Source organism: Macrobrachium nipponense, chromosome 21 (genome assembly GCF_015104395.2).
Source record: "Macrobrachium nipponense isolate FS-2020 chromosome 21, ASM1510439v2, whole genome shotgun sequence".
Lineage (NCBI taxonomy): Eukaryota > Metazoa > Arthropoda > Malacostraca > Decapoda > Palaemonidae > Macrobrachium > Macrobrachium nipponense.
Window position 1 is genome coordinate 22,856,632 of NC_087212.1, and position 13,012 is coordinate 22,869,643.

Consider the following 13,012-nt stretch of genomic DNA (forward strand, 5'->3'; position numbering starts at 1 on the left):
CCTAAATAGACTTGAAAAACTCACCTGGTGTTGAGATTCATCCAGTACAAGAGAAGTGTTTCCACTTGGTCCTCCATTTTGGAACATATGAAGGAATTCTTCAAAACTAATTCTACCATCGCCATCAACATCCAACCGACTGAACAGCTGTTCTAAAACCTGAGAGATTTATAATACAGAAAAAATATGTATAACATTAGCCATAATGAAATCTGATTAACAACAAAAACTACTGTGAGCAAGTAAGTTACAAAAGACACAGAAAACAATGTGAGTACAATATCCTTAAAAAAAGAATATACGTAAAACCTGTATACTTTACAAAAAAGCTTGATACATTACAAAATAAAAAAAATAAAAATTCAGTACCTCAGACCAACTAAAAATACACTACAAACTTATTAATACAGTAATATACATTTCTTGTATTTACTACTGTACAAATACAACACAGATTAACCCTTTGGATTATTGATGACTGATAAAGACATCATCCAAATTTAAGGCCTTCGCATATTTATGATGTGAACAAAAACAAAACAAAAATATTCAAAAATCAGTAGTCATGACAAAGATAATTTTTTGTGAGTGTTCCTACCATTTTTTTTATTACATATAGAACATGTATGTTTTGAAAAAGGGACGCTACTGTACTTTATCTTTTTTTCATCTTTTCCTTGTTATAATCATAGCTTTTACACTGCAACAAGTAGGTAAATTATTTGTGTGAGATAGATAAACAATTACTAATTGCAAATAATTTATTTTGGTAATCAATTATTGGGAGAAAGTGCATAATTTTCTCACATCTCATAATTTCTACTCATTATCCCACCTACATAAAGTTTTTTGGGGCTTTTTTTAAGCAATTGCATAAAACAATAATTCAATTTTAAAATGAAACAAAATTGAGGAGTGTACTTTAAAAATTGTCAGAGCTGTGCATCTTCAAACAAAAAAGGTATGAACATGTTTACACCTACTGCTTGAGTCACTGCTACTTCCCACAGACAGAACTGTTCATAAGGGTTATAAGCAAAAGGATTGAAAAAAGGCCAGTAACAAAAACAACTAGCATAACTTATGCTTAGTAAAAAAAAACAAAAAACCAATGTGACTAGCTATACTGCCAAGACAACATTAATTTTTATAACTAGCTTGGTAGTATACCTGTGCCACGATGTCACATAGAAACCACAATTCAAGATTGACTAATGGGTCTGGAATATCTCCCTTTACCTGAAATAAGATGTCCCTTTCTAAGGTGCCTGCCATGAGAAGACTAATTCTTACTATTACACACACTTATGCATAAATAAAACTTCCAAATTACTAAGAAATATTCTATATACCTTAAATTAAAAGTTCGTAAAAGCTTCTTAATCTTGAAGTCTAACCAGTAAACATTAACTTCTAATTATAATAAACTTCATGACATTTAGACACTTAAACCTAAAAAGAGGAACCATTAATAATAGTATATGAAAGTATCATTACAATATATTACAAAGCTAAAGTGATCTGAAAAAAGATGTTCACAGAAGTGATTAACAGTATGTATATAAAATGAGTCGAAATAAAAGAGATTACTACCAGGGAGAAGGAGAGAGTGAGTAAGGGAGAGAGAAAATTTCTTCTATAAACAAAAGGCAGTGAAAGAGTCTCCTTTACAGAGACAACAATGCTAGGTCTAATTGAGAATTTGGATACAGGCAGTCCCTGGCTTACGACGGGGGTTCTGTTTTTGAGACGCGTCATAAGCCGGAAAATTGTCAAAAATCCTAAGAAAACCTTACTTTTAATGCTTTGAGTGTATCACAAACTATGTAAACTGCATTTTTATTCCATTTTTCATAAAAAAAACCTTCAAATAATTATTATTTTGCATTTTTGGAGTCATATTTCTTCCGTCAGATCGGTGTTGTAAGCGGTGTAACCCTTGAACATGCCATGTGCCGTAAACCTGGAAATAATTTCTGATGAATATAACTGAAAAGCATTGTAACCTCGGAACGTCGTAAGCCGGGGACTGCCTGTATTGGTACAGATTCCTTTCTTTGCTATATGGTTAATTCATTTTTTCAATAACCACGTTACTAGGTAAAAATGAAACTGCTAATATTGTACAAACATCGCCTATTTATCTGAATGAATGACAGCTTTGCTGTAAGTTTATCAACACAGCTTACCTCATTAGCAACCTTTTCCATTCCAATTGCATGACAGACGGTAGCCAACTCATCCAAGGAAAGATAGCCATCATGGCCAACACCAAGGCGCTGCCATGTGGCACGTAGGTATTCCTGCAATACGTTAATAATTTACATTCAACACATGCTGCTGTTAAGGAAATGCACCACATCCATTATCTATGAGAAACTGTTTGTGAAGTTAGAATGCATTAGATCTTGGAAATACCTAAAGCAGAAAAAAATTATTTCAGAGAGAGAGAGAGAGAGAGAGAGAGAGAGAGAGAGAGAGAGAGAGAGAGAGAGAGAGAGAGAGAGAGAGTGAGTGTGTGTGTGTGTGTGTGTGTGTGTGTGTGTGTGTGAAATATTCCATGCAATATGCATAAAATAGTTTTTTCATATTTTGAAAATGTGTTGGTAAGTACAGTTTTAAACCATTTCTACCTGTTACAGCATAAAATTAGTAGAAAAAACTTTTTACTTAAATAAAACATGCACAATGAAGTGAAACATAAAATGGAGAAAAATTTACATAACAGCAATGATCAATGCAAGTCAAGATGATTAATAGTGGTATGCATTTACTTTCAATCTGGTTATTAGTAACAATATGCATCTAATCTTCATGAAGGATGCTTAAAGTATTAATTTTCAGCTAAAACAACTCGATCATTAAATTTCTGCAATAGAAGTTCATTGTGTATGGCATACAAATGACTCCTATGGTTCTACTGACTATTTCAGACCCCATGTGGCATTGTTTTTTTGGGAATACATTTAAGGCTGTTAGTTGGACATTTATGACATTCTAACACAATGTTTACAAACCTCGCCATAATTTATAATGTTATAGGAGTTAGTAAAGTTTATATACTTTAGGAGTTTACTCTAATTATTCTAAGTTATAGTCATACCTGAGAAAGGGTTTAGATAAACCGCCTCCCCTTCATCAGTTCTCTCCTTCCCCCACCAACAAGTTCCCCCATCCCCCTCACTCACCCATCCTTCTATCACCTCTCCCCCCTCCCACTCCCTCCTCTTTCACCTCCAATGCCCCTCCCACAATGCTCCCACCTTCTTCTCTCTCTATCTCTCCCCCTTGCCTCCCCCAACCAACCTTTCGCCGAAGAGCCCCCGGCCTCCCTCCCTGTCCCTCCTCCCAGCGTTTTCCCCCCCCCCTCCCCAAGTCCGGCCCACCTCTCCCGCCTCCTCTTTCCCTCCCAATTGCTCCCACTCTCCTCTCTCCTCTCTCTCTCTCTCTCTCTCTCTCTCTCTCTTGTACACAGGGAGATATAAAGTCTTACACAGTTATTCTTTAGTAATTTTGTTTAATAGTTTAAGAAATAGAAATGTTGGGTGTAGTAAAGAATCAATGGTTTGTGGACATGACTGTTTTGGTTCAGTTGGCAATTTTAAATACAGTATTTGAGCAATATGGTATGAATGTTCCCTGGCATGCGATCCCATAAAGTGCTTTGTCGCCGGGTACTGAAGGTGGGCTACAATCACACTGCCCAAGGCCAATTTGTTTAGATGTGCAAATGGGTGCAAATGTGTGATTGCTCTCCATCTTTTTAACACGTTCAACCAAGAAAGGAAAGCTGGTGCACTGAAAATAAGTTTTAGCCGGTAATTATTACCCCAAAAATTTTTTCATGTAATACAGCCTTGTCCAACAAATTTCACAACAATGACAAGTTTTGGTGATATTATATAGTGATATTAATACTATTGTGATAACTATCATCAAACCCAAATGTTCCTAAGTAATCAGCAAGTCATGAAGTTTGAGGAGGATTATTGGTCCTTTGACAATATCTATGACAGAGTGGAACCTGTCATTGTCACTTCTGACTGTGATGATGAGGATGAGCTATTCTTTGACAGCGATGACAATTAAAATGAAATTATGAATTCTCATGTGTATTATTATCCATTATTCTGCAACTAATATTAATTATTTTACAATTTTACTGACACCATATATAACTGTAGAATAATTATGCCTATGGCCCAATCTATCTCACAACATTATATGAACACCCGAACAAGTGCAGAAAAGTGACCATACACATACTTGCAATTTAAGATAAAAAAAATAATTTCCAATGACAATTCTTAGGCAACACATTAGAATGAGGTTGAACATCATAGTGGAGCTCATTAACAAAAACCATGTGATATAATAATGTACAATTTATGTACACAGGCAGTCTCTGGTTATCAGCGCTTGTCTAGTGCCAAAAATCAGCACTTTTCAACACCAAAATGTGCTGATTTTCATCTATCAGCGCTGATAAAAGAGTACTGGCGCTGACACATACCTAACAGAGGTGCCATTAACTAGTTATCAGTCAAAATCTGGTTATTGGCAATTTTCTCTTATCATCAAGCTGTCAGAATGGAACCCACCCCCAATAACCAAGGACAGAGAGAGAGAGAGAGAGAGAGAGAGAGAGAGAGAGAGAGAGAGAGAGAGAGAGAGAGAGAGAGAGAGAGAGAGAATTGGAGGGGGAAGAGGTGATAACCGTGTTGGCAGGGGCAGGAGAGAATGATGAAGGGGAGGGGGAAGTACCTACCTGAACCCTTGCTCCAGTGTGTGGGTTCTTACTGACTAGGACTTAAAATCAACAGAGTAAACTAAAGTACATAAATTTGACAAACTCCTGCAACATTATAAATTACGGTGGGGTGTTGTAAACATTGTTAAAATATAATAAATGTGTGACTAATAGCCTTGAAGGTATTCCCAAAAAACGATGCCACATCGGGTCTGAAATTGTTAGTAGTTTATGAGAGATTAAAGTTAACACTGCAGTAACAAAATGCTCAACTTTTACAAAAACTTGCTCATTAAGTATGTAATAATTTATAACCTTAAGAGATTTCCAGAAATAAATAACAATTTCAAACAAATGCAAACTACAAGTTCAGTTCACATGACACTTACTTCTTCATTGTCTCCTGAGTATGAGAGGCTGGGTGGCTGACTACTAGCCTCTTGTACAACAGGCTCACTTAGTTTTTCCTCCAACTCTTCCAGGGGCTGTAAAGAACATACAAAGATAGAGACGTACTGTAATTCAGAGCTAATAACATGAGCATATAACCACTGGGATAACAACATAAAAAAAATTTATAGATGTAAAGCACCTGATTTAAAAACATGTAAAATAATCACAGTTTACTAACTTTCAGATCTTTCTACTTATGCAAAATGGTGTGCATGGTGTAGATGTTTACATTTCAATACTGAACAACCATGGCAAAACAACATTTGAAAGCATTAGCAAAGACTCTCTTAACGAATATAAGCCCGTCCACAACGCTACCTGAGTGACAGAGATTTGAGAATCAGGTCTGCTTGCACCGTCATTTGATGTCAACGTTGCATTAGAGCAACCCTCCATAATGACTTCCTCAGCTGTTCCATAAGAAGATTCTTCTGTACTCATATCTCCATGTGCAAGAATTGAGGTAGATGAAAGATGCTCCTAAATCAGCCAAGAAAGTAGAAGTAAAATTAAATAAATCTCTATTACATACTGTGAATTAATAGCATTAAAATATCAGGTTTTTACATTGTAAAAATATTTTTCTTTTGCAAACAATACTAGTACTAGGTTCCATGAACTATATATATATATATATATATATATATATATATATATATATATATATATATATATATATATATATATATATATATATATATGTATATATATATATATATATATATATGTATATATATATATATATATATATATATATATATATATATATATATATATATATATATATACATATAAATATAATATATACACATAATATATATACGTTATAAGATATATTATATATATTAATATATATATATATATAGAATATATAATATAATATATATATATCTAAGATATATATTATAATATCTATATATCTATTATTTATATATAATATATATATATCATATAAATATAATATATACAATAATATAAGATATAATATATATATATATATATATTATATATTATACTATATATATTATATTAATTAATATATATATATATATAATATTATAATAAAAAATATTATAATATATATATATATATATATATATATATATATATATATTAAAAACGATAATGCCAACATTTATTTCCATATAAGTTTTGTCAGCTTTTAAAAGTGCATAAATAGAGTATATTGTACTCTATTTTCATTTTGATTTAACAGGTGAGGTGAATTCTTATGTGGCATTTAATATTAAGAAAAATACAGAACACAAGGAAAGATTTTTTAGCACTTTAAAATAGAAAATAACAAACTTATTATGTCCCTTTGACATAGTATAATACTTATTATGCAGTCTATGTAAAAATTACCTCTTACAAAGACCCCATCAAACTAGATATTTTCCAAAACATTAAAAGAAAGATATGCATAGTGAAGCAGTGTGCTCTGGATTTCTTAATATCTACTTGGTACAACCAATTTCTGCCACACAGAAATGCACCTTGGTAGTTTCAGCAGGCCTAAGCATTATCTGAGCTGCTTATTTGCACATCCATAATCTATGTGAATAGTGCACTGTCACTGATATAATATTATGAATATCTAAATACTATACTATTTAATAGCAATTCTAATCATTAACCTTATGCATTAACATAATGAAATACACTACAAAAGCATATACAGGTAATATCTAAACCACTTGCCCATAAAGACTATTTAAAATTATAGCAAGCATTTCATTTTTGCTAAGATAGCAGTCATACACATATACGTAGTACATAGTAAACTTGCTAAATATTTTCAAATACAAAAACTACCATCAGTTCGACTGTTATTCTACTATTACCATCAGAGGAAATGATGTAGCTTTAAAACTACCAGTTGCTATAGTAACTACAAATTATAACACTTACTAGTACAAAAAATGTCAAACAAAGTACGTACTATAATACACTGTATACACTTTACATTTGCAAATCATAATACGTATATTAATGCCAACAGCACTGCATTTACTTGAAAAAATTGCCAATAAAATGCTGAAAAGTAAATAGTATGTACTCCTGTTAATGTAAGCAAAAAATAGATAAATCAGATACAAAGTTATCAACACTTGACATTCAATCTTGCAGGACTAACATGATTACGTATTGACTACTGAATGGTTGTAAAATGTAAGGAAAAATAAAATGGTATCAGTAACAAAATTAATAGGTCAATCAAAAATAATTTCAAGAATGCACTGCATATGTACTCAACAAAACCATGGAAACTACCAGTTCTACTTTTTCTGTATTCTCATAAAGAAACGATCCTCAAAAACGGGAATTTTCTATGAATGCAGTTTCTACATACGTATGTGACATGACAATTTCCTTAAATATAACTACTAGTGGAATCCTAAAGCATACCACTACAAAGGTGCATTAGCCTATATAATAGTTAAACAATCATGCAATGATTTTCTACCTCTATAATTCAACTAACTTATTATATAACTATAACAGTTTATGACATAATACACAAGCATTATATATTAAGAAAATAAGTGCTGGAAGAGAACTGCAGAAGAGAAAATTCCCTAGACTAAAGAAATGAAATTTCCTTTTTCAAAGATGACTGTTTTCAAGAAACAGCAGTTAATACCTGTGCTGAACCATCTTCAATTAAGTCAGTAATCAACCTGAATTAACCAAGCTAGTATTGCTAAACAACTTCCCTGGTTCACTTTCATTTTTCTGCGGGAACACTTCTCCGCAAATCAATTTGTATTTTTCATAGTTAACAAACCTTTGGTCTTAACAATAGGATAATCTTCTAGTGCCAGCTGGAAACTGGTTAAAAACAATCTAAGAAAGCCAAGGACTAGGGAACTTTTGGCCATCCAGTATTGAAGACATTGAAAAAAGGGAGTTGGAGTGTTGAACAGAGAGATCCAGATTAATAAGATATTGGAGGTGAAGTACAAGACATGAAGGTGAAATTTGGAGAAAACACTATAGTTGCACTAAGAATAAGTTCGAAAGGTTGGACAGTAAGATTTAAATAAGGAAGCATGAATGGAGGTAAAGCAAAAGGCTAAAAAGTGGGTGCAGCTAGAGGTTGAAGGGACACTTGAGCAACATGTGAGGTGCACTGATGGCATTATCTCCTTCAAAAGGGGAAATTTTCTTATGAGGTGGTTGCACTGACTTCTGCCTTTTACTTCTCATCCATTCCCACCAGCTGTCGATCCAATTTTAATTTACCTCTTCCTCCAACTTCCATCCTATTTAAGGACTAATCTAATGACAGAGCTCCGAGTTTTGTATTTCACCAATCAATACTACCTTTACTAAGAATGTTGATACTCTTCTGACTGCCCCTCAATTTTTGTCATTCCTGTAAGAACTAAGGTTCTTAGTTCAACTGTGAGAATTAATGTTTTATTGTAACTAACATCTGGCCTCACAATCTGCTGTCATCAAAGTAAAAGAAGTTTTAATTTCTCCAAGGTTTGCCCTTCCAAAATGCATATTTTCAGTATGTTCAGCTTTTAACTTTTCATATACAAGGCATTCATCTGAAATAAATACTCTACTCAAAACTTGGCAATCCTCAGTTACTCAATGCAAATAATTGAAATTCTACCACCACCGCCACACCTATTGCATCCACAACATCACTTTCCAGAATGCACCTCCTCCTCCTCCTCTGCTTCCTTTTCTGTCACCATAACCTTTGTTTTGCCCAAACAGTACTTTTAAATCCTCTTTGTTCATGCCTCTCTCTCTATCTTATAATAATTTTTAAGACCTTTTCTTTCAATTTGTCTCTTAATCCAAGCTCCCTGGACCTCACAAGATTGCACTCTTTTGAAACTTCCTCAATTACTGTAATAAATTGTAGAGGACTCAGTGCTGTTCCTTAATGATTAACAATATATGCCTCAAATTCATCTCCATACTATATAGTATGCAGTACTATACTGTATTTGCTCAAGGCTTTGTGTTATAAAATAGTACTAGTACATCATTTGCTACATGAATTTTGCAATTGTGGATTTTGGTACTTTGTTGAATTTACTTATATGAGGTATATGGCTGTTACAGTTTCATTTGTGGGGATAACTAGAGAGGGTACTAAAGTTTCTACTGCTTTCTGCCATCTTTATCTGTTCCTTTCAATCTCTTCCTTGCCGGCTATCAAAATTCTTTAACTTTATCTGAATTATATGTTCACCTCACTTTAAGAATGAACCCTTCAGACAAGCCCAATAAGTTTAAAAATGTAGATCAGCTCTCATTTAATGAATTATTATAATCAATAATAATCTTATGGTGTTCCCTGTACGAAGTCTTATACTTTTCACGCTTCCCATTTCCAAGTTTGACTTCTTGTAACTTTACCTGTTCCAATTTTATTTCCTATTTCAAGACCAATCCTTGATGTAAGCCTTATGATACTATCAAAATGTGATTCAATGGTTTTGGTTTCATCAACAAAATAATAATAATAATAATAATAATAATAATAATAATAATAAAAATAATAAAAAGGCCTCTTGAATGTCTAAATTTCCCCACAGTTTTAGATATATTACTTACTCCTGTAAACACTGAAGAGACTAACCTTCCCAAGAGGGATCTGTACATGTGCAAGTTAAGCTCCAGTGGTAGAGCCATAACCACATCAGTGTGGTGGTCAAGTGTAAGGCAATCAAGAAGCTAAGAGGTCTGTGTTGGCTTGACAGAAAGTACATATGTATATCACATGGATTTAGGTAAAAAAAATATAACTATAATTGGCAACATAAGATGAATATACATATGTCATTCAAGGATAGTACTATACAGGGCTGGCCCTAAGTGTTACAACATGAAAATGACCCGAGACTTGACAGGGAAATCAGAGACCTTAGAAATCTTTAAAAGATGGTCGAATGGAATAGAGAAGAAAGGATTTACAATCAGTGTAGGAAAAATGAAGATTATAGTGACTAAAAGGAAGACAGGTAATGGTACACTCCAGAGTGGCCATGTGTATGCAGCAGGAGAGATGAGCTAAATTTGCTTCAGCGTACAAGCAGTCCCCAAGTTACGTCAGGTTAAGGTTATGTATGTTGTTCCGAACTTTCAGTGTTTTTAACGTCAATTTTTCAGCGCATAAGTGGATTTACAGCAACATTACTTGCTTTACAGACCCGTTACCCAGACTTATGGCACTGTAACAGTGCTGTAAGTGCTATTTATTCCTATTATAATTATGGTACTTTGGGTTACAGTTATTTTCAGCTTACAGTGTGCCACCAGGGACGGACCCCGCCATAAACCAGGGACTACCTGTAATGAGAATCATGTGTAAAAGATGACGTCACAGAAATTCAAGCTTGTGAAACTTTAATGAATTATGGAGTTTTTGTCCCTATGTATATGAAGAATAACTATCATAAAACTTAAATGGAGTTATGGAGTTCTGATACCTAAAATGCACATATATGAAAAGTTAAATGAAAAGACTTGGAGCTAGTGGATCATTTTATAGTGGAGCCCAGACCTAAGAATAAAAATTGTTCATGCTAAGGTGGAGGACAGATCTCAAGAATAAACAATCTTCATGCTAAAGGTGGAGGACAAACTAGAAGATACACATTTTCATGCTAAGGTGGAGGACACACTTAAAAGATGAAACTTTTCTGCCTGGATTAAACACAATGACATGAAAAACTACTGTTTAAGTACATTAGGTGATGTGAACTTGAGACCTATCCTTCTCTACATACAAGATATGAGCACTAATGAAGAATGATAAAAAAAAATTGCTATGATTCAAAGCTGGAGTGCACTGTAGGATTAAAGACAGTAAGTGTAAAAAGATGTATCTTCAGAGGCTAGCAAAATAGCTGAGATTTCAAAGATCAAGATAGTTGGCCACTTGATGAGAAACGAATAATGATTACTTACATTAGTGCAGGATGCTAAACAGTTGAAAACTCAAGAATATATCCGAACCCCCAAAACAGACTACCAGAAAAACAATTTAATGTTGACAAATGGATGAGACATGAGATTCAGTAAAGGACAGACTAAAGCAAAAGGTGCACGTGATCAAATTTCAGGGAGAAGATGAAGAACTCACATAGAACAAAAATTTATGCAGTAAACAATCCAGAATATGGAGCAATTGAAATGTGAGCCTGTCTAATTTCTTTGTGAGGAAAAAATAACCTATGGAGTAAATTAAACTTTTAAAATAACTTGTTTAAAACCAAATTGCACTAAAGATAATGCATAAATGACCTACATCACTATAGTCCATTGGTGAATGGCCTGGGTGTTAGCCACTTTGATGGTCACACATCAATTTGTAATAGATACACCTCAGTTTTTAATCCTTAGTCTGATGATTTTTTTTTGCTTTTACACTGCCAGTTCACATTTCAGTTTAATATAATAAAATAATCGCAAAAAAGTAAACATTCACAATCCATATATGATTTGTAAAGGAGAAAATTACTGTACATACTCACTGTATCTGTCAGTTTGTATATATACATACTTAGATGAAAAAGAACCAACCCCTAAAGAAACCATTAAATTTTGATTTTTATATCAGCCTTACTCAGAACAAGCTTACGAAGACTGAAATACATGCGGAGGTCCTAAACTAAGCCCCATCACCACCAGCATGATTACTATGATAATTACAGGGATTCCTTACAAGCTAAATGATACGAGACCACATTGAGCTAGGTTTCAACTTGGCAATTATGTTTGTCTGATACAGTCTGAAAATATTGCATAACCCTTTCCATTGGTTAGATACACATTTCAATACGCATTATTGTGTGGTACAGTACACAGGTGTATGGCTAGAAAAGCAACACTAAAGCAGTCTCACTTCCATGCAATATCAGACAAACATCAACCAAATTGAAAACTTCCATAGAACATGCACCCTCACCTGTTCAGAGAGGAGGAAAATAAAGACTTCTCTAAATTCATCAAAGGTTACATCTTGTAACGGATCATCGATAGTCTTTGGTGTGTATGGGCCACACACCTTGAGCCTGAGGGGAAATGTATCAACTTTCTAGTACTAAGTCCTACTTTCACAAACTACAGTAATGAACTCTTTAAGATTACTATAAAATATTCATCAATATTTTACAAATATAATTAAAATAAACTAAAGGTCCCAATGTTATGTTAGTTATTAATAATACTACAGTTCTTCCAGTTTTGGTCATTATTACTACACTTCAATAATTTATCTAGTATTTATCGTGTGAACTAAAGGAATACTACACATTTAGGTTATGTTGAGCCTCAAAAATATCTTACATATTTAAGCAGAACAAAAATAATTCCCTTTTCAAGCTGGAACACCAAGAAAAGAACCTCAAGGTAAAATTCTAAAGAATTTCTCAAAGCATAAAACATCAAGGTACCATTAATCATAATGTCAGTTTACAAAAATAGTTGCAATAATTTATTCCAAGGACCGACAGACCCCTCAAAGTACACTTGTACTTGCAAGAAATCTGGAATATTCTATACATGTGAATACCATATTCCATAAAAATTTTCCAAAGCCAGGTTTTAGAAAAAGAGATAAAAGAATGCACAATTTTCCTTTGACCTAAAAGTGTCAACATAATATCAACTGGCCTACCATACTTTTAGCATAATTTGGTTCCAAATTTGAGGAACATGACAACTCTCATCAATTCCACACACTGCAAACAAGTTTGACTTTAAAATAGACTCTTTTAAGTTTGACTTTTCCGTATTATGGTCGTAAATACTGCTTGTATATTTGCTTCACAACTC

At 33.4% G+C, this 13,012-nt stretch overlaps 1 protein-coding gene across 10 annotated transcripts in view; it reads right to left on the minus strand.

The window, feature by feature from the left end:
- The window catches only part of LOC135197838 (ninein-like protein), a 255,706-nt gene that overhangs the window by 197,695 nt on the left and 44,999 nt on the right, over nt 1-13,012 (minus strand). For 5 of the 10 annotated variants that reach the window (XM_064225001.1, XM_064225003.1, XM_064224999.1 and 2 more), the window contains exons 3-8: nt 12,144-12,249; nt 5,522-5,683; nt 5,140-5,235; nt 2,190-2,303; nt 1,171-1,239; nt 25-159 (exon numbers count right to left, since the gene is read on the minus strand). In XM_064225001.1, coding sequence (XP_064081071.1) covers nt 25-159; nt 1,171-1,239; nt 2,190-2,303; nt 5,140-5,235; nt 5,522-5,683; nt 12,144-12,249 — 682 coding nt within the window. The remainder of the gene's footprint in view (nt 1-24; nt 160-1,170; nt 1,240-2,189; nt 2,304-5,139; nt 5,236-5,521; nt 5,684-12,143; nt 12,250-13,012) is intronic. The other 5 variants (XM_064225006.1, XM_064225008.1, XM_064225002.1 and 2 more) reach the window with 4 other exon arrangements.